The sequence below is a fragment of the Oratosquilla oratoria genome, chromosome 2, assembly GCF_046742065.1.
Source record: "Oratosquilla oratoria isolate Oo_2021 chromosome 2, ASM4674206v1, whole genome shotgun sequence".
Taxonomy (NCBI): domain Eukaryota; kingdom Metazoa; phylum Arthropoda; class Malacostraca; order Stomatopoda; family Squillidae; genus Oratosquilla; species Oratosquilla oratoria.
The window spans coordinates 140,001-161,586 of record NC_134778.1 but is presented as its reverse complement, the minus strand read 5'-3'; the positions used below and the strand labels follow the sequence as shown (position 1 = coordinate 161,586).

Sequence of the window (21,586 nt, the reverse complement as noted above, 5' to 3'; positions counted from 1 at the left end):
TACAAAGGTTAACAAATACAGTATTAAATATCATAGGTCAAAGATGATAGGATTTTATTCAATATGCTTAGGCCTAGGCTACGTTTCCCAAAGAAAATCAGATGAAATTATAAAAAGGTTAAAAATACTATACAACATAGTTCAAAGATGCTAAGATTATTTCAGTATGCTAAATATACAATATATATATATATATATATATATATATATATATATATATATTATATAAAGGGTAATATATACTGTATATATATATAGACCGACTTACGACCTGTCTGTCGGAACCGAACTCAGTCGTAAGTCGACGACTACCTGTATATATATATATATATATATATATATAGTAGAACCTCTACATATGAATTTAATTTGTTCCAGGACCTACTTCGTATGTTGAAATGATCGTAAGTTAAATCAAATATTCCCATAAGAATACACTGTAATTCGTTTAATTCGTCCCACAGCCTGTCTGGGGTATTGGCTGCTTGTTATTGTGGCAAAGTAGCATGCAGTTGATACCTTATGGTCTATATGGGGCGCCCCTACAGACCAGAGCCACACATCATTTTGTCTATGATAGAGGAAAACTCTTCATAGACATATGATGACACTTTTATACTACGACTGTCCCTCCGTTATGCTGTCCCCCAACCCCTTGTTGCTGTACCATTTCTCTGAGTATTCATTTTCTGCTGTGGGGGACTTCCCTATGGTGGGGTAAAAGAATACTGGCACCAAGTATTCCCACTTGGATCATAAGAGGCGAGAAGAAAGGGACGGGGATTGGGACTAGGTATCCTTCTCCTTGTAGCCCCACAGGGGACATTCCTAAACGAAAAAGTAAAGGCATAAGAGGGTCTGGGAGTTTTCTGACCAGCACCCTAAGGTTTGGGTCTTTTAATGTGCGTGGATGTGGTACAGATGAGAATAAAAGGGAAGAGATAGGTAGTATGTTTGTGAGAAGAAAGATGGATGTGTTGGCTTTGAGTGAAACTAAGTTGAAAGGGAAGGGTGAGTGTAAGTTTGGGAGTGTAAGTGGGAGGTTATCAGGAGTAAAGAGAGGGCGAGAGAGGGAAGGGGTGGCTATTCTAGTAAGTGAAGAGATAGGTAAATGTGTAGTGGAGTGGAAGGAGGTTTCCTCAAGGATTATGTGGATGAAGGTGAAACTGGGAAAGGAGATGTGGGTCTTTGTAAGTGCATATGGGCCTGGCAGTGAGAAGAGTGTAGAAGAAAGGGAGGCCTTTTGGATAGATTTAAATGAGTGCATAGAGGATTTAGGGAGAAATGTCAATGTAATAGTACTGGGAGACCTTAATGCTAGGGTAGGAAATGGTCCAGGAAAAAATCGTAGTGGAGAGTTGATGGTGGAAATGTGTCTAGAAAGAGAGTTGATGATAGTAAATACAGTGTTTCGGAAAAAAAGTCAAGCATAAGTACACATGGGAGAGGGGGGTGGAGGGAAGGGTGGTAGATAGAGCGTTGATGGATTATGCAGTGGTAAATAGGACTATGATAGGAAGAGTTAAGGATGTACATGTGCTAAGGGGAGAGGGTGGGGGAATATCAGATCATTTTTTGGTGGAAGGTAAGTTGAGAGTGGAGGATAGATGGAGAAAGAGGAAAGGGACAAAAGGTAGGGAGGTGCTTAGAGTGAACTCTTCACATGAAAAGGAAAAGGAGAAGGAGTACAAGAAGAAGCTGAAGGAGTGGGAGGGAGTGAAGGATAGAGTAGAGCTAGGTGTAGTGGAGGAATGGGGATGGTTCAAGGAGGAAGTCACAAAGTGTGCAAGGATGGTGTGTGGAACAAGAAGGACAAGAGAAAATAGAAGGAAGGGTAGTGAATGGTGGGATGAGGAAACAAAGAAGGTTGTAGAAGAGAAGAAGCGAGCTTTCACAGATTGGTTACAAAATAGGATGAGGGAGTCATATGAGAGGTACAAAGAAAAGAGAAGAGAAGTAAAGCACAAGGTAAAGGACGCAAAGAGGAGAGCAGATGTGAAGTGGGATATGAGTATGACAGAAAATTTTGCAAGTAATAAAAAGATGTTTTGGAAAAAAATTAAAAGAGGAAGAGGAGGCGAATCAAGTAGAGAGGAAAAGGTAAAAGGTGTAGATGGAGAGATGATTATGGAAGAGAAGGCAGTAAGGGAAAGATGGGCAGAATATTTTAGGGAGTTCCTAAATGTGAAGGAGGATAGGGAGGGAAAGATAGTTGCAGTGGGAAATGCGAAGAAAATGACCGTGATGAGTGAGGAAAATGGAGGAGAAATAAGGAAGGATGAAGTGAAGGCAGTTGTTAAGATGATGAAAGCAGGTAAGGCACCTGGTCTGGATGGATGCCATGCAGAATGTCTAAAAATAAGGAGGTACAGTGATGGTGGACTGTGCTGGTGAGGTTATTTAATGTTTGCTGGAGAGAGGGTAGAGTGCCAGAGGACTGGAGGAGTGCCTGTCTAGTTCAACTTTACAAGGGAAAAGGGGACAAGTGTGAATGTAGTAGTTTTAGAGGGATTAGCTTGATAAGTGTAGTTGGGAAGGCTTATGGGAGGATCTTGATGGAGAGGATTAGGAAAGGAACAGAGGGAGTAATTGGTGAGGAACAGTGTGGATTTAGGATGGGTAGAGGTTGTGTAGATCAGATCTTTGTGGTAAGACAAATATGTGAGAAAGCTATACGAAAGGGGAAGGATGTTTTTTGGGCTTTTATGGATCTGGAAAAGGCTTACGATAGGGTAGACAGAAAGGCACTGTGGGAGGTTATGCAGATATATGGGATAGGAGGAAAGCTTCTAGGAGCTGTCAAGAGTTTTTACGAGAGTAGTAGAGCTTGTGTCATGATTAGAAATGGAGAGAGTGAGTGGTTTGAGGTAAAGGTGGGACTTCATCAAGGATGCGTTATGTCGCCCTGGCTGTTCAACTTATACATGGATGGGGTGGTGCGAGAGGTAAATGCAAGGTTGGGTCAGGGATTGGAGATGGTTAAAGAAAATGGAGAAAAGTGGGAGGTGAGCCAGCTGTTGTTTGCTGACGACACTGCACTTGTGGCAGGATCGGAGGAGGGACTGAGGAAGTTGGTGACAGAGTTTGGGAGAGTATGTGATAGAAGAAAGCTAAAGATAAATGTGGGTAAAAGTAAGGTGATGAGATGTACAAGGGGTGAAAGTGGCAGTAGACTGGAAGTGAGCATTAAGGGAGAGCAACTGGAGGAAGTGGATAGTTTTAGATACTTGGGTGCAAATGTGGCAGGAAAAGGTGAAGGTGGAGGTAGAATGTAGATTGAGAGAAGCGAGTAAATGCCTTGGTGGATTGATGAGTGTAATGAGGAAGAGACATTTGGGAATGGATGCTAAGAGGAGACTGTATGAAGGAGTGATTGTGCCAACAGCACTGTATGGGGCAGAAACATGGAACATAAGAGAGGAAGAGAGGAGTTTAATGTGTTTGAGATGAGGTGTCTGAGAAGTATGATGGGGGTTACTAGGCTAGATAGAGTGAGAAATGAGGTGAGGAGACGATCAGGGGTGGAAAGGGAGTTGGGAGATAGGATTGATGAAAGAGTATAAGGATGGTTTGGACACATGGAAAGAATGAGTGAAGAAAGACTAGTAAAAGAGGTATGGAAGGCAGATGTGGAGGGAGTGAACATGAAAGGACGTCCTAGGATGAGGTGGATGGATGGGGTGAAGGGGGCTTTGGGGAAGAGGGGAATGTCTGTTGAGGAAGGACGGGAGATGACAGAAGACGGGTGAATGGAGAATGGTTGTATATGGATGATGTTGTGATGCATGAGGTGGAATGGGTGGGGTATGGGGGGGTGAGGTAGTATGTGTGAGCAAAATTTGACGCAGCCCAAAGGGATTTCTCCCCGTCTTCTCCTTTTATGCATGGGGGGATGGAGAGGGGGGGTTGCCGATTTAATGAAGCGGCCTTGCTGTGGATGTGCTGTGTCTTGCGACACTGCTTCTGACCCAGGGCAGTGGACAAGGTGCAGGGATGACCCGTAATCCAGGAGGTGCTAAGATAAGAGGGAGGGTGGAGGGGTGTGAAGTGTATTCAGGGATGGAATGGGTGGGAATGATTTTATGCCTTTTCCTTTTTGGCTACCTCCCTTGTAAGGGGGAAAAAGCCTTGGTATATGTATGCACAGCCCAAAACCTATGATAACTCCTTAATATATACTGTACTGCAGATAATTACACATAGCAATAAAACAAATGCATTACTGTATATAAGAGATCTAAAAAAAAAAAAAACAATATTTTATAAGGATCACTTATATGAACACCACTCTCATGCTTTTCTATGATTTCTTGTTTTACTTGTAAGGAAAGCCTTTTTTCACCACTGCTACCACTCGCACTAGCCTTCATGGGACCCATGATGATAAAATAAAAAAGGAAATGTGAAAAAGGAAGGTATTAAGCACTGTTATTTAAGATCAGAACAAGGAGAACCATGCGACGCAAAGGAGAGCTGTGAACTGACTGCCATCTAGCGGGCTAACCATGAAACTGCGACGCTACGAGAAACTTCGACGCCGTATACTATATATGCGAAACTTCGACAACTTCGTATGTTGGAAATTACTGCGGGTGTAGAGTCAAATATTAGATCAAATTTCACATCGTATGTTGGAAAATTGGTATGTTTAGGCAATCGTAAGTAGAAGTTCTACTGTGTATATATATATATATATATATATATATATATATATATATATATATATATATATATATAGATACAAAGTCCTCTGTAAGAGACACTGTCCTAGCCTTATGATGTGAGGAATTTGTTACATTAAACCACATCATCATATATACATATATATATCTATATAATATACATAATATATATATATAATATACATAATATATATATATACACATGCATGTATGTATACATCAGTTCTTTAGCCCTTTTCTTCAACCCCTTCAATATGATTAATATATTCTCTTATGGCTAGGAACATACAAATAATAATCAAGATTTCTTCAGGCCAGAGTACACCCCCCAACTGTTTAAACTGCCTACTCCTAGCTATACCAGAATCTATAAAGAATGTCATCATGCATATTATTTCCAATAATTTCTAACCTTTATCTGTTATAGCCTGAACCTAAGAAAAAAAAAAAAAAAAAGCACTTCAATAATTGGGCATACCCAAATGAGTACATCATGAATACATTTTGAATTTATAATTGGTTTTCTGAAAAGAATATTATTTTATTTGAATATCTACTCTGTTTGACGAGTATCACAATTGTGACTGTCAAGTTCTATTTGCCTAAGGGTACTGGCATATCATATTCTTAAATCTATCATTACATTGTAGTTCCTCTGCATCATCCCTAATGAAGATCTATCATAACCCTTATCTGGGTTTTGACATGAAGAGAATCCTATGATCTAATACTAAAAATGCTAGATCAAACTTGTTTATCAAACAAATTAATGTCATTTGTCATTCTGTCTGCATGAAAATTTTTCCCTTTTGCTTTCTTCATTACTCCATTTCCTCCTCAATCTACTTTTTTTTTTAAAGAAATCTCCATTCCTATTGACATTTCCTTTATCATTGAATTTCCTATGGATTTTCATCATCATATTTCTTCTGGATCTCTTCCTTAGTTTTCCTCTTTCCCCTATAGTCATCATCATTTTCTCATATTCTTGTCCTTTGTCCTCCCCTTTTCTCTGCCTCATACAAAAATAGCACTCACCTTCATGGCTTTTACTGAACCACTCAGTGTGCAGCCGGCATGGCAAGGGGAGAAGTAGGTGATGCCATTGACTCCACACACAGGGTCAAAGGACACATCCTGACAACCACAATCTTTGTTGCAGGGTGCTATGAGATTGACCACAGATGGAGGTGAGGAGGATCTAGGTGACAAGATTAAAAAACAAGTAAATGAATAAAGTAAAATAGCTACTTTTGCATATAAGAAACTGTATCAATCAATCAATTCAATGTCCTAGTTCTCTTTTCCAGTAAGTATCCACAACAAGTACCTGTAAATGGTAGTCCTACAAGATGGACATGAACAAAACCCATTAGCACACTTACACGAGTTCAAATCTAAATATGATAATTGGAAATCAAAGATATAGATTGAATTGGAACTGTATATGAATATGAGTCTAGGTATGTTAGAAAATTAAAAAATATCCTATTCTCCAGGGACAGGACCCTACGAGTATTGCTTCTTTCCTGTATACTACAATTAGGGAAATACATCACAGCTCTGAACTGACACTTTGTCTTGGACCAAACTTTCATGACATTTTTGCTTTCTCACATGAGGAGAACTGTCAACTGACAACTGCTCCCCTCCTCCTATTATTATAAAATGGTGACATAGTAACACAATAAACACAGCACTATTTCTTCCCAGAGGTATTTATTAGAGGAGCTGGACATTACTGCCAGTTGCTGTAAGGTTGCGAGTTTATAGTTACAGAAACTTGAGGTAACCATTACTTTTATCTCTTTTGGGAGACCTATGGCCCTGGGGATATCAGCTACAGACACCCACCTTTTAAGATATTTAGTGTACTTATAAAGAAAGTGAGAGTGGGAGTGTATAACTTGCAATGTAAATCACTCATTTCAGTCCAATCTTCCAATCAAAGTTTATAAAAGAAAGAAATAGAGAGGTGACAGTGAGAGAAATTGAGGGTAAGAAAGAGAGAATGAGAGAGGAAGAGAGGAAAAGAAAGGTGCAAAGAGAGAGGGAGAGAGACACAGAGACAAAGAAAGAGAAAAACAAAATTGATAGTAACTTACATAGAAATAGATATAAATATATAGAGGAATACTGAGAGAACAAAAGAAAGAGATACAGTGAAAGAGATAAGGAGGAGAGAGAGAGAGAGAGAGAGAGAGAGAGAGAGAGAGAGAGAGAGAGAGAGAGAGAGAGAAAGAGAGAGAGAAAGAGAGAGAGAAAGAGAGAGAGACAGAGAGACTAAGACATGGCAGGAGAAAGTGAAAGAGAAGGAAAGTTAGATATTTAGAGAAAGAGAGCGAGAGAAAAGAAAAAGAGAAGGAGAGAGAGAGAAGCACAGGGGGGGAGGGAGGGGGAGAGAGAGGGAGGGAGAGAGAAAAAGAGAGGAAAATGAAAAAAGAGGGGAGAGAGTGAAGCAAAGAAAGAGATGCAGAAAGACAAGTAATCATAAAGAAAAAGAAAGGAAGGGATGGAGGCTGTGAGGGAGACATGGAGGCTGGGGGAACAGGACCAAGAGAAAAGCAAAGAGTGCGAGATATAGCAGTTGAGAGAAAAACAGAGAAAAAGAGAGAAAGAGAGAGAGAGTAGAGGGAGAGAGGGAGGAAGGTGTGGAGGGAGAGAGAGTAGAGGGGGAGGGAGGAGGAGGGAAGGAGAGGGAGAGAGAGAGAATGAAAGAGAGGTGACAAAGGAAGAGAGTGAGAAAGGAGATAGGGAGGGAGGGGTGAGGGATAGGGAGAGAGAGAGGGAGAAAGGGAGAGGAGAGAGGGAGAGAGAAGGGAGAGGAGAGGGGGAGAGAGAAGGGAGAGGAGAGAGGGAAAAGGGAAAAAGGGAGAGGAGAGAAGTGGAGGAGAGAGGTGTGAGAGAAAGAGGAGAGAGAGAGAGGGAGAGAGAGGGGGGGAGAGAGGGGAGAGAGAGAGAGAGGGGGGAGAGAGGGGGGAGAGAGGTGGGGGAGAGAGAGGTAGGGGAGAAAGAGGGGTAGAGAAAGAGAGTGAGAGGGGGAAAGGGGAAAAGAGAGAAAGAGAGAGGGAGAAAGGGAAAAAAAGAGGGGAGAGAGAGTGAAGTAAAGAAAGATGGTGAAAGAGAGATTCAGAAAAACAAGTAATCAGAAAGAAAGAGAAAGAAAAGGATGGAGGCTGTGAGGGAGACATGGAGGGAGAACAGGACCAAGAGGGAAGCAACATGTGCGAGATATAGCAGCAGCAGCAGCAGCAGGAGAGAGAGAGAGAGAGAGAGAGAGAGAGAGAGAGAGTGTGTGGAGGGAGAGAGTAGAGAGTGGAGGGAGAGAGTAGAGAGAGGGAGGGAGGGTAGAGGGAGGGAGAGGGAGAGATAATGAAAGAGGGGTGACAGTGGGAGAGATAATGAAAGAGGGGTGACAAAGGAAGAGTGAGAAAGGGGAGAGGGAGAAGGAGAGGGAGGGAGAGGGAGAAGGGAGGGAGAGGGAGAAGGGAGAGAGAAAGGGAGGGGGAAGAGAGAGAGGGGAGTGAGAGAGGGAGAGGGGAGAGAGAGGGAGAGGGGAGAGAGAGGGAGAGGGGAGAGAGAGGGAGAGGGGATTGAGAGAAAGGGGAGAGAGAGGGAGTGGAGAGAGGGAGTGGAGAAAGAGAGGGAGTGGAGAAAGAGAGGGAGTGGGGAAAGAGTGAGAGGGGTGAGAAAAAGGGAAATGGGGGGAGAGAGAGTAAGGGAGAGAGAGATTGGAGAGAAAGAGAGGGGGAGAGTGGGGGAGGGAGGAAGAGAGGGAGGGAGGGAGAGAGATGGAGAGAGAGGGAGGGAGAGAGATGGAGAGAGAGGGAGGGAGAGAGATGGAGAGAGAGGGAGGGAGGAAGGGAGGGAGGAAGGGAGAGAGATGGAGAGGGATGGAGGGAGGGAGGAAGGGAGAGAGATGGAGAGGGAGGGATGGAGGGAACACTACAGGACAATTCTTTAACAATCTTACCTGTTTTCATAGCTTGTGTTGACACCCGCAAACTTGAGGTTGGGACAGGAGATGAAAAATGTGAAGCAGGAGAGGAGGCAGAGGAATGAGAACCCAATGCAAAATTTGAGGATGCCAGCACACTTTAAGTTGAGTTTCTTGATCAACCAACCTCCAATGAGAGTTCCCCCTCCTCCTGCAGGCACTGCGATGAAACCTGTACAGAATAGCACATTCACTGTGAGTGACCTTGGTTGGATCTTACTGTGTGTGGGAAATCTATGATACACAGCTAACCTATTTTAATTATACATTATAATCATCTTAAATTATGAAAAAAGAATTGGTGTACACCCAATATACATGGGTTTTCAAAAGACCTTTCACAGTCTACAAGACTACAAACCAAGCTCACATCACATGGCCTAAGAGGTTGGAAGAGTAATTGGTTCAACAATCATAAAACACCTTGTTCTAAAATGTAAAACTTTTAGCTGGAAAATGGAGTTAAAAGTTCCATTTCTGGATCACTTCTCTTTATACACTTCTCTTTATACCCTTGACACAAATCATGAACCAAAACCTACTACGTACAAGTATATCCAAATTTTCTGATCATACAAATATTTGTGGGAAACAAACCATCACTTGAATCAACTGGATATATAAGTGATTTAGATAAACTACCACACTGGGGTGAAATGTAGCTAATAAAATGGGAGGGGTGGTTGAATGACTTATTTAAAGGGTAACCACCATGCCCAGGTACAACTTTGCATTTTTTCTTTCATAATGTTACCTATTTTCATGAGAACAACCTTGTTGAAAACAAATATCTCATCTCATAAGTAATTTTTATTTTTGTCAAAAATGTTGGTCATCTGCTGGTTTGCATTCTAAAACACAGCATTCAGCACCATATTTTGGTGATGACATTGTCAGGGATACCAACATTAGCTATGTCAATAAAAAACAATGTCATCAAGTAGCAAAACAGATTATTCCTTCAGCGATCGTGAAAGGTTTTGTCTTCTGAGAGTAGTCTTGACTCCCTAAATATCTCTGACAAGTGCCAAGATCAAGGAATAGACAGCACAGTCATGGGCTATCAATTTGAACTTGAATCTCTCTCTGAAAAAGGAGAATTGGTGTCTTCATATTTTGATCAACCTGAAAATATGTGTAGATAAAAAAGCACAAAATATAAATGATGTCCCATGTGTGATTAATAATGTATTAAATTTCAGTCTCTTTTTGTCTTAGTTATCAAAGTTGGGTTATATGGTTAGTGTTTATTAGAAAAAAAATAATGATTAAAACTCCTTTGAGCTCAGCTTACTGATTAAACTCTTTGTAGTAATCAATTGTCTTTTTTCCCAATGCAAAATATTAGACCCGATTGTTCTAACAAGGACACCCCAGCCAAGTAAAAGGTGTACAAGTTGCTATCTCACCCATGAAGATGGTACTCCTCTCACATATCCCTGCAGGTGATGCAATGCATCTGTATGATTTAATATGTACTTTACATGAAGTATTGATGGAGTGGTTGGGAAATGTGGAGTTCCAGGAAAGAATCGTAGTGGAGAGTTGATGGTGGAGATGTGTCTAGAAAGAGAGTTGATGATAGCAAATAAATTGTTTTGGAAGAAAGTCAAGCATAAGTACACATGGGAGAGGGTGGTGGATGGAACGGTGGTAGATAGAGCATTAATGGACTATGTAGTGGTAGATAGGAGTATAATAGGAAGAGTTAAGGATGTACATATTCTAAGGGGAGAGAGTGGGGGGATATCAGATCATTTTTTGGTGGAAGGTAAGTTGAGAGTGGAGGATAGATGGAGAAAGAGGAAAAGGACAAAAGGTAGGGAGGTGCTTAGAGTGAACTCTGCATGAAAAGGAAAAGGAGGAGTACAAGAAGAAGCTGAGAGAGGAGTGGGAGGGAGTGAAGGATAGAGTAGAGCTAGGAATGGAGGAAGAATGGGGATGGTTCCAGGTGGGAGTCACAAAATGTGCAAAGATGGTGTGTGGAACAAGAAGGACAGGAAATAGAAGGAAGGGGAGTGAATGGTGGGATGAGGAAACAAAGAAGGTTGTAGAAGAGAAGCAAGTTTTCACAGATTTGTTACAAAATAGGATGAGGGAATCATATGAGAGGTACAAAGAAAAGAGAAGAGAAGTAAAGCACAACGTAAAGGAGGCAAAGAGGAGAGCAGATGTGAAATGGGGTAAGAGTGTGACAGAAAATTTTGAAAGTAATAAAAAGATGTTTTGGAAAGAAATTAAGAGAGGAAGAGGAGGCGAATCAAGTAGAGAAAAGGTAAAAGGTGTAGATGGAGAGATGATAATGGAAGGGAAGAGAAGGCAGTGAGAGGAAGGTGGGGAGAGTATTTTAGGGAGTTACTAAATGTGAAGGAGGATAGGGAGGGAAAGATAGTTGCAGTGGGAAATGCTAAGAAAATGACCGTGATGAGTGAGGAAAATGGAGGAGAAATAAGGAAGGATGAAGTGAAGGCAGTTGTTAAGATGATGAGAGCTGGTAAGGCACCTGGTCTGGATGGATGCCATGCAGAATGTCTAAAAAAAGGAGGTACAGTGATGATGGACTAACTGGTGAGGTTATTTAATGTTTGCTGGAGAGAGGGTAGAGTGCCAGAGGACTGGAGGAGTGCTTGTATAGTTCCACTTTACAAGGGAAATGGGGACAAAGGTGAGTGTAGTAGTTTCTGAGGGATTAGCTTGTTAAGTGTAGTTGGAAAGGCTTATGGGAGGATCTTGATTGAAAGGATTAGGAGAGGAACAGAGGGAGTGATTGGAGAGGAGCAGTGTGGATTTAGGACAGGTAGAGTTTGTGTAGTAAGGTGATGAGATGTACAAGGGGTGAAAGTGGCAGTAGATTGGAAGTGAGCATTAAGGAGGAAGTGGATAGTTTTAAATACTTGGGTGCAAATGTGGCAGGAAAGGGTGGACTGGAGGTGGAGGTAGAATGAAGATTAAGAAGCATGAAAATGCCTTGGTGGATTAAAAAGTGTAATGAGGAATAGACATTTAGGAATGGATGCTAAGAGGAGATTGTATGAAGGAGTGATTGTGCCAACAGTACTGTATGGGGCAGAAATATGAACATAAGAGAGGAAGAGAGGAGTTTGAATGTGTTTGAGATGAGGTGTTTGAGAAGTATGATAGGGGTTACTAGGCTGGATAGAGTGAGAAATGAGGTGAGGAGAACAGGGGTGGTAAGGGAGTTGGGAGATAGGGTGGATGAAAGAGTATTAGGATGGTTTGGACACATGGAAAGAATGAGTAAAGACTAATAAAAGAGGCATGGAAGGCAGATGTGGAAGTGAACATGAGGGAGCGACCTAGGATGAGATGGATGGAAGGGGCTTTGAGGAAGAGGGGAATGTCTGTTGAGGAAGGACCAGAGAGGACAGAAGACAGGGGTGAATGGAGACTGATTGTATATGGATGATGTTGTGATGCATGAGGTGAAATGCATCACATTTCAATTTTTCTTAATAGTTTTTTTGTGTGGTACTTTGTCAAAAGCCTTTTGTAAGTCCAAGAAAGCACAATCTGCCCATCCGTCTCTTTGTATTATTTATATTAATCTTGAGTAAAAGCATATCAAGTTTGTAGTACATGATCTTCCACTTCTAAAACCAAATTGTTTAGGGTTTAGTATATTGCTCTCTTCCAAGTGTTTAATCCATTTATTTTTAACACCTTTTCTGCATATTTTTGTTATTGTGCTTGTAAGGGATACCAGTCTATAGTTTGTTGGATTTTCTTTGTTTCCTTTGTACTTGTATATTGGTACAACATTTGCATTTTACCAATCTTGTGGTACTTTTCCTTGTTTGAGTAAGAAGTTAATTATCTTGTGTATTTTGTCTGTAAGTTCATCTATACATTTTTTTCAATATCCAGTTTGCAATTCCATCAGGACCATACGACTTTCTGATGTCAAGGTTCTTAATTTGATCCCTTATTTCTTTCATTTTGAGGGATGTTTCTCACTGTCCTTCATCCGAAATTTGTGAGCTTTTAATTGTAAATACAGACCTAAAATGCCTGGTCATTACTTCAGCTGTTTCTACATCTTCTATATATTCTTTATTTCCTTCACCCAGTTTCACTCTTTCATGCTTGTCTTTTAGTTTGTCATTCAGTTCCTCTCCAACAACAAGCATGTGTATTTACCTAGTTGTATTACACGGGAAGGGAGTTATGCTTGTGGTGACCCGTCTTTGTATCTTTCAACATCGTTTTTTCTTAAAATCTTGAATAGTATTTGCACACACTATTTTTTTTATCTAAGTTATTCCAGGTATCCAGCACTCTGTGTGGGAAGCTATTATTTTTCCAATCTCTTCTATAGTTATCCTTTTTGAGTTTCTTTTCATGACCTCTTGTTTTTCCATTGTCAATTTTTAGTAAGTCATTCCTATCAAGAATTTCCATTCCTTTCATGATTCTAAATTTAGTCAGTACATCACCTCTTTCTCTTCTCTGCTCCAGTGTTGGTAGTTCCAATTTCAATAATCTTTGTTCATATGTTAATTTAGAAAGAGCTGGTGCCAACTTTGCCATTGCTCTCTATATTCTTTCTAGTTTCATTATATTCTTTTTAGTACTGGGTGACCATAGTGTCGCTGCATATTCTAGTTTTGGTCTATTGAATATAACTAATATTTTTTTAATCATTTCATCAAAATAATCAAATGCCACTTTCATTGACCTTACTAGATTGAAGGTTTCTCCGACTATTTTGTTTATATGTTTATCTGGTGTCATGTCTTTGCTGATTATTACTCCAAGGTCCCTTTCCGAGTGCACTTTCTTGATTTCTTCTTCACCAATTTTGTAATTTTTTTTAAATTCCGTTTTTTCTTTTTCCAAACTCCATTATGCTACACTTCTTGATATTTAAGTTCACTTCCCACTTTTGAGTCAATTTCCAGATTTTGTCCAGGCCTGATTGTAATGAATCACAGTCCTCTTCTGTATTTACCTAGTTGTATTTTACAGGAAGAGGAGCTATGCTCGTGGTGTCCTGTCTTCATATCGTTTTATCTAAACTGTTTTTAAATTCATGTATTGTTTTTGCACACACCACATTCTCATCTAACTTGTTCCTAAAATATATTATCCTGTGGAGAAAGCGGTTCTTTTTCAGGTCTCTTCTATAACTGTCTTTTTTTATTTTCTTTCCATGTCCTCTTGTATCTCTAATATCCCTTTTTATTATATCCTCTCTATCAATAATTTCTATGCCTTTCATGATTCTATTAATAGTTATCAAGTCTCCTCTCTTCTTTGCTCCAATTTCTGTACCTCAAATTTTGCCAGTCTCTCCTCATATGATAGTTCTGTGAGCGTTGGTGCCAATTTCGTAATTGCTCTTTGTATTCGTTCAAGTTTTGTTATACATTTTTTTGTACTTGGTTACCACTTCGTCGCTGCATTTTTTTTTTTTTGCTTCTTTCAAATTCCATTATACTACATACATATACCAAGGCTTTTCCCCCCTTTCAAGAGAGGTAGCCCAAAAGAAAAGGGCATAAAATCATTCCCACCCATTCCATCCCTAAATACACTCCACTCCCCTTCACCCTCCCTCTTATCTTAGCACCTCCCGGATGACGGGTCATCCCTGCACTTTGTCCACTGCCCTGGGTCAGAGGCAGTGTCGCAAGTCACAGCACATCCACAGCAAGGCTGCTTCACTAAATCGGCGACCCCCCCCCCATCTCCGTCCCCCAATGCATAAAAGGAGAAGATGGGGAGAAATCCCTTTGGGCTGCGTCAAATTTTGCTCACACATACCTCACCCCCCATCCCTCCACCTATTCCACCTCATGCATCATAGCATCATCCATATACAGTAAACTCGCACTTATCCGAACGCGTTTTAACCGAATAATCGCATTAACCGAACATTTTCTCAATACGGTAGCCATCGCTTTAACCGAACGTATTTGGATCTCAACCGAACATTCAAACACCCCGCCACCTCTTCCGCCACCCCCGCGCCACCTGTAAGCTTCACCAAGTGCTCACACGGTGGCAGCACACTTCATGTTTACACCTGATCAGCTGTTTGGCGGTACATACATTCGTGAGTCCTCTCGGTGACGATACAGTATCACAAGCTCTCCTTAAACATTTTCTCTTTATACTCTATAGAATATGTTTATGAACTATTATAAGCATTTCCATGTGTATGTTAAGTTTACAGGTACGAATATTGCAGCCGACATTACCGCATAAAACTCTATGGGAATGAAACATACAAAGTCGGATTAACCGAACATTTCGATTTATCGGACATTTCTAATCCCCCTTGGAGTTCGGATAAGTGGAAGTTTACTGTACAACCATTCTCCATTCACCCGTCTTCTGTCGTCCTCTCCCGTTCTTCCTCAACAGACATTCCCCCCTTCACCCCATCCATCCATCTCATCCTAGGACATCCCCTCATATTCACTCCCTCCACATCTGCCTTCCATACCTCTTTTACTAGTCTTTCTTCACTCATTCTTTCCATGTGTCCAAACCATCCTAATACTCTTTCATCAACCCTATCTCCCAACTCCCTTTCCACCCCTGTTCTCCTTCTCACCTCCTCATTTCTCACTCTATCTAGCCTAGTAACTCCCATCATACTTCTCAGACACCTCATCTCAAACACATTCAAACTCCTTCTCTCTTCCTCTCTTATGTTCCATGTTTCTGCCCCATACAGTGCTGTTCGCACAATTAATTTCCTCTTAGCATCCATTCCCAAATGTCTATTCCTCAATACACTTTTCAATCCACCAAGGAAATTTACTCGCTTCTCTCAATCTACATTCTACCTCCACCTCCACTCCACCCTTTCTTGCCACATTCACACCCAAGTATCTAAAACTATCCACTTCCTCCAGTCGCTCTCCCTTAATGCTCACTTCCAGTCTGTTGCCACTTTCACCCCTTGTACATCTCATCACCTTACTTTTATCCACATTTATCTTCAACTTTCTTCTTTCACACTCTCCCAAACTCTGTCACCAACTTCCTCAATCCCTCCTCTGATCCTACTACAAGTGCAGATCATCCGCAAACAACACCTGGCTCACCTCCCACTTTTCTCCATTTTCTTTTATATATATTTTTTAAATTCTATAAAAAAAATAAAATGTAAATGTGAAACAAAACACTTGAAAACAAAATATATAATAACAATAAAATAGAAATAAATAAATAAATAATAATTTTCAGCATACAGACATCCTTAAGAGATCATGGGAACAAGTTAAGAAAGACTACATGTCTAAGGGATAAGAACAAATATAGATTTCCATATAGATCCTTAAATACTTGGAATGGATCAAGAGATATACCCCAAGCTTAAGCAATACATGAATTAAAATCTAAATATAACTAGATATCAAGGGTATAGATTAAGTTGGAACTGTACTTGAATTTGAGGCTGTGTATGATAAAACAGTAGGAAATGGGACACAATAACTGTTGGCCCTTCCCTGTATTCTACAATTTGGTAAATACACAATACATCCATGCAAGTTCTCTTATAGGGAAATGGAACTATTATTCCACTGAAGTCTGAGAAGAACAGATGCCTAACTCCAAACTACCCTACAATAGCTCTATTAGACCTGACCAAGGGAGGTGTTGTTGGGAAAGGAGATATACCATCAAAACATACCAACAATGATGGCAGCAAAACTGGCTTGAATGCTGAACTGACTCTCAATGAATTTGGGCATAAAGGTAGCAAAGCCTGCAAGTAGAGTCCCCTCAGTTGCACCAGCTAGAGATAATGCCACAAAGGTGGGGTTGCCTGCCAAAATCTGAAAATTGACATATAAAGAAATAAAAAAATAAAAAAACACTTTGAAATTCATACATAAATATGCATTATAAATGATACATCAACAACAAAGTTAGCTCTCAACCTCTTCAACATAGTATCACATTTTACACTTTATTTTGATGTTTAGCAATTTTATTCAGCTTGGGTATAGGACATGAATCAAAGGGCCCCTTTAATCTCTTGTATATGCACAGAGGTGTCATTAAGGATGTCAAGGGCCATTTCCATGTGAATGACCTAAGACCTTTTTACAGAGCACTGAAGTAACTCCATTCCAAATATGTGACTCATGTGTGGTGATCACTGAACAGCTAATGGACAACTAGTATCAGATTAGAAATGTATAGTTCACTTGGCTAAGTATTTTCAGCAGTTGTACATGGCCAATCCTCTATAGCAACAGATTACAATACAACACTAATGTCATAAAAAAAACTTGAACACTTCCTTAAACAACACTACATACACATTGCCATTACACAAGAAACAAAACTACAACATTGACAAAAAAAAACACCCTCATTTCATAATTTCACCAGCATCAGACAAGACCAGACCAACAGCAATGGTGGACTTGTCACCCTGGTCCACTAATCCATCTGGTTTGTGGACACAAATACCATCACTAAATCCCTCTTCCCTCCCACAGACAGCACCGCTGAAACCCAATCTAAATCTGAACAAGCAACATATCCACAATCACAAAAATTACCATGTACATCCCTACCCAATTATCCCCCACAGTTCCAAACACCATCAGACTTAACCTCAACCAACTTGCCACCATACCCAACCTTATCCTGGGTGCGACTTCAACATTAAGTCATTGGCCTTGTACAACAATACTGACACAGAGGGTTTGATCTGCAGACACAATTCAACTCACTGACCATCATGAACACCTATAATCACACACATATCCTCCTTCAAGCCCTCTACACCCCCTCCTCCCCTGACATTACTTTTTGGCCCCCCTTTTTTAACCCTAACAACTTCTTGAAAAGTGGTCTGACCCCTCGGATCTGACCACCTTCCAATCATCACCACTACAACACAATACATCCCTGTTGGCCACAGACACACATACACAAATTACAAAAGAGTAAACTGGGAAATATCATTGAAGAGACAGAACAACAATTTGGTATTTTGAACAGTACACCAATCACACTGATGTTGCTGTGCACATTTTCAATACAATCTTGTAAAATGCAGAAAAAAATACATCCCAAGAGGCAACAGAAAATCACACAACCCAAACTTTACACCAGAAATCCAAAACCAATGCAACACGCTTAAACATAATACCCCTACACCTACCTCTCTAAACATAAATCTAATACAAGCACTTAACACCAAGATAAACAATAATATACATGAACAAAAAACACTAAATTGGCAAACACTTGTCAACACCATCATGAAACACCAAAAAAATATACAAAACACTCAGAAGAAATAATAATAACAATAATAAAAAAGCTTGCAAACAGGATATAGGCTATACAAGAATTCACAGGTACAAAGAATTTTTTTTGAAAAAGGTGTAGTAGATAAATGAAAAGATGAACCAAAACTGTTTTACAGGTTTATAAATGGTAAATTGAGACACAGACAGGTAATCATCAATTCAATAGAAGGTGGTGAAGGCATTTAATAAAGTACAGGATAGGAGGAAAGCTTCTAGGAGCTGTCAAGAGTTTTTATGAGAGTAGTAGAGCTTGTGTCAGGATTAGAAATGGAGAGCGAGTGGTTCGAGGTAAAGGTGGGACTTCGTCAAGGATGCGTTATGTCGCCCTGGCTGTTCAACTTATACATGGATGGGATAGTGCGAGAGGTATATGCAAGGGTAGTGGGTCAAGGATTGGAGATGGTTAAAGAAAATGGAGAAAAGTGGGAGGTGAGCCAGTTGTTGTTTGCGGACGACACTGCGCTTGTGGCAGGATCGGAGGAGGGATTGAGGAAGTTGGTGACAGAGTTTGGGAGAGTGTGTGAAAGAAGAAAGCTGAAGATAAATGTTGGTAAAGTAAGGTGATGAGATGTACAAGGGGTGAAAGTGGCAGTAGACTGGAAGTGAGCATTAAGGGAGAGCGACTGGAGGAAGTGGATAGTTTTAGGTACTTGGGTGCAAATGTGGCAGGAAAAGATGGAGTGAAGGTGGAGGTAGAATGTAGATTGAGAGAAGCGAGTAAATGCCTTGGTGGATTAAAGAGTGTAAGGAGGAATAGACATTTGGGAATGGATGCTAAGAGGAGACTATATGAAGGAGTGATTGTGCCAACAGCACTGTATGGGGCAGAAACATGGAACATAAGAGAGGAAGAGAGAAGGAGTTTGAATGTGTTTGAGATGAGGTGTCTGAGAAGTATGATGGGGGTTACTAGGCTAGATAGAGTGAGAAATGAGGAGGTGAGGAGGAGAATAGGGGTGGTAAGGGGGTTGGGAGATAGGGTTGATGAAAGAGTATTAGGATGGTTTGGACACATGGAATGAATGAGTGAAGAAAGACTAGTAAAAGAGGTATGGAAGGCAGATGTGGAGGGAGTGAACATGAAGGGACGTCCTAGGATGAGGTGGATGGATGGGGTGAAGGAGGCTTTGGGGAAGAGGGGAATATCTGTTGAGGAAAGACAGGAGAGGACAGAAGACAGGGGTGAATGGAGAATGGTTGTATATGGATGATGTTGTGATGCATGAGGTGGAATGGGCAGGGGGGATGGGGGTGAGGTATTATGTGTGAGCAAATTTTGACGCAGCCCGAAGGGATTTCTCCCCGTCTTCTCCTTCATGCATGGGGGGACGGAGAGGGGGGTCGCCGATTTAATGAAGCGGCCTTGCTGTGGATGTGCTGTGTCTTGCGACACTGCTTCTGACCCAGGGCAGTGGACAAGGTGCAGGGATGACCCGTCATCCAGGAGGTGCTAAGATGAGAGGGAGGGTGGAGGGGTGTGAAGTGTATTCAGGGATGGAATGGGTGGGAATGATTTTATGCCTTTTCCTTTTTGGCTACCTCCCTTGTAAGGGGGGAAAAAGCCTTGGTATATGTATGTATGTACCTCAGTCAAACTGGAGCACACTGGAGGACTGAGAGGTAAACTACTAGAATGCATGAAAATCTTTTTGAATGAAAGATACATGAGGACAGTAGAATAGGATAGGATATAAGGCTGGAGAGAAATAATGAGCAGAGTTCCACATAGTTTAGTGCTTGCAGCAATAATGTTTCTTGTCTATATCTGTGACATGATAGAGAGAACAAGCTATGTCAACATGTTTGCAGATGATGCAAAAATCATGAGAATGAAAAACAAGGAGGATGGTAGATAGTAGACTATTGCAACTATTCCTTGGGAAGTGAACCGATTACAACAGCAAAGGAGGAGAAAGATTTTGTAGTGTTGATAAAAGACAACCTACTAGTTGACAGACATATCAGCGGGATTGTGGGAGACACACACACACTGCAGAAGATTAAAGTGATTTTTCACTATATGGATGATGAGATGATGAAAAAACTCCTCTGAACCCTGATCCATCCAAGAATGGAATATACATCAATAGTAGCTCATACTGAGTGAAGGATATAATTCATGATCAAAAGAATACAATAGGCAGCAACCAAAGTGGTACCAAGCCTGGCAGATAAACCATACGAGAAAAGACTAAAAATACTGGGTCTGCCAGCTTTGAAAGATCTAAGAGAGAGGCAATATGATTACAGTATTCAAGTCACTAATGGAGATAGATTACATTTACAGAAGAGATCTGACTAAAGATGGGAGGGCTGTAAGAGGTCATGGGAGTAAATTAAGAGAGACCACATGTGTAAAGGATGTGAAGCAATACAGTTTTCCATATAGATGCATAAATATGTGGAACAGCTTAGGTGATATACCCCAAGCTCAATCAAATATAAAGTTCAAATCTAAATATAATTGGAAATCAAGGATACAGATTAAATTGGAACTATACATGAATTTGAGGCTACGTTTGTTAGAAAATTAGAGAATAGGAGATGGGACCCAACGATTATTGCTCCCTTCCTATATGCTACAATTAGGTGAATATTAATAAATAAATACAGACAAGTCATCTTATCTCTCACCCTGATGACTAACACATCATTTAACATAAACACTTCCAAACAGACTCAAACTACACACCTTTCACAGCCAGACACAGCATAGAATTCATAACCTCAAGCACTTGTCCACCTGTGTCCCTGACAACCTAAGTAACATCCAACTAGAACACACTGGACCACATGGCATACAACTCATCAGCATTGCAAACAACAACTACCATATTTTCCGGCTTAAAATGCGCATTGGGTTATAATGCGCACCCATGCACTTCGTTATCTCAGTACACAGATAGCATGCCAGGAAAAGTCACTGATGGCTAAAGCTCATGAACTGCATGTATGCGACTCCTGCTTGCGTTGGTCCATTGTTTTGTGGGAAATTTGAGCCATGAAAAGTTTATTGAATACAAAATGTACATGAAAAATTTCGGATTTTTACAGAAAAATTGTAATTTACTATCCTGAGAGAATAATTCATCTTACAAGTTTTTATCACCGTGTACAAGTTTTTATCGCTATGCAGCAACAAACTATGTTTCAGTTCATAAGTGTCTTTACTGAAGTGACGTTTAGTTTAACAAACTCTCGCAAGAGGGTGTTTAGTGTGGGCTAGATTGGCAATAGAACTGTCAATCTCGGCCCTGATCTAGCATATTCCGGGTGAGCTAAAACGGCCAACGTTCATGATGTTGGTACCAGTGCTGTTTTACGGATCGCAAATATTTGCATAGACTACGATAATTAATGTTAGTAAAAATAAACCAATGAAATAACGGCGATTAATTACTTGGCATCATGTGAACGAGGTTACATGGAGAAGTATTTTTCATTGGCTAGAGCCACCGCTGGGAAATCTGTTGATTTGTCACTAAATTAAGTGTCAGTTTAGGCATTAATCAGGACACAACTAAGAAAAAGTCGGAACTACATGTACCGGTATATGACTCATGTTGTGCGTTGGTCCCTTATTACTTTGTAGCTTAAATAGT

At 40.5% G+C, this 21,586-nt stretch overlaps 1 protein-coding gene across 3 annotated transcripts in view; it reads right to left on the bottom strand.

The window, feature by feature from the left end:
- LOC143036742 (solute carrier organic anion transporter family member 4A1-like) overlaps positions 1 to 21,586 on the bottom strand; it is a 332,110-nt gene that overhangs the window by 189,219 nt on the left and 121,305 nt on the right. For all 3 annotated transcript variants that reach the window (XM_076204441.1, XM_076204433.1, XM_076204450.1), the window contains 3 exons: positions 16,346 to 16,490; positions 8,656 to 8,851; positions 5,721 to 5,883 (listed from right to left, as the gene is read on the bottom strand). In XM_076204441.1, coding sequence (XP_076060556.1) covers positions 5,721 to 5,883; positions 8,656 to 8,851; positions 16,346 to 16,490 — 504 coding nt within the window. The remainder of the gene's footprint in view (positions 1 to 5,720; positions 5,884 to 8,655; positions 8,852 to 16,345; positions 16,491 to 21,586) is intronic.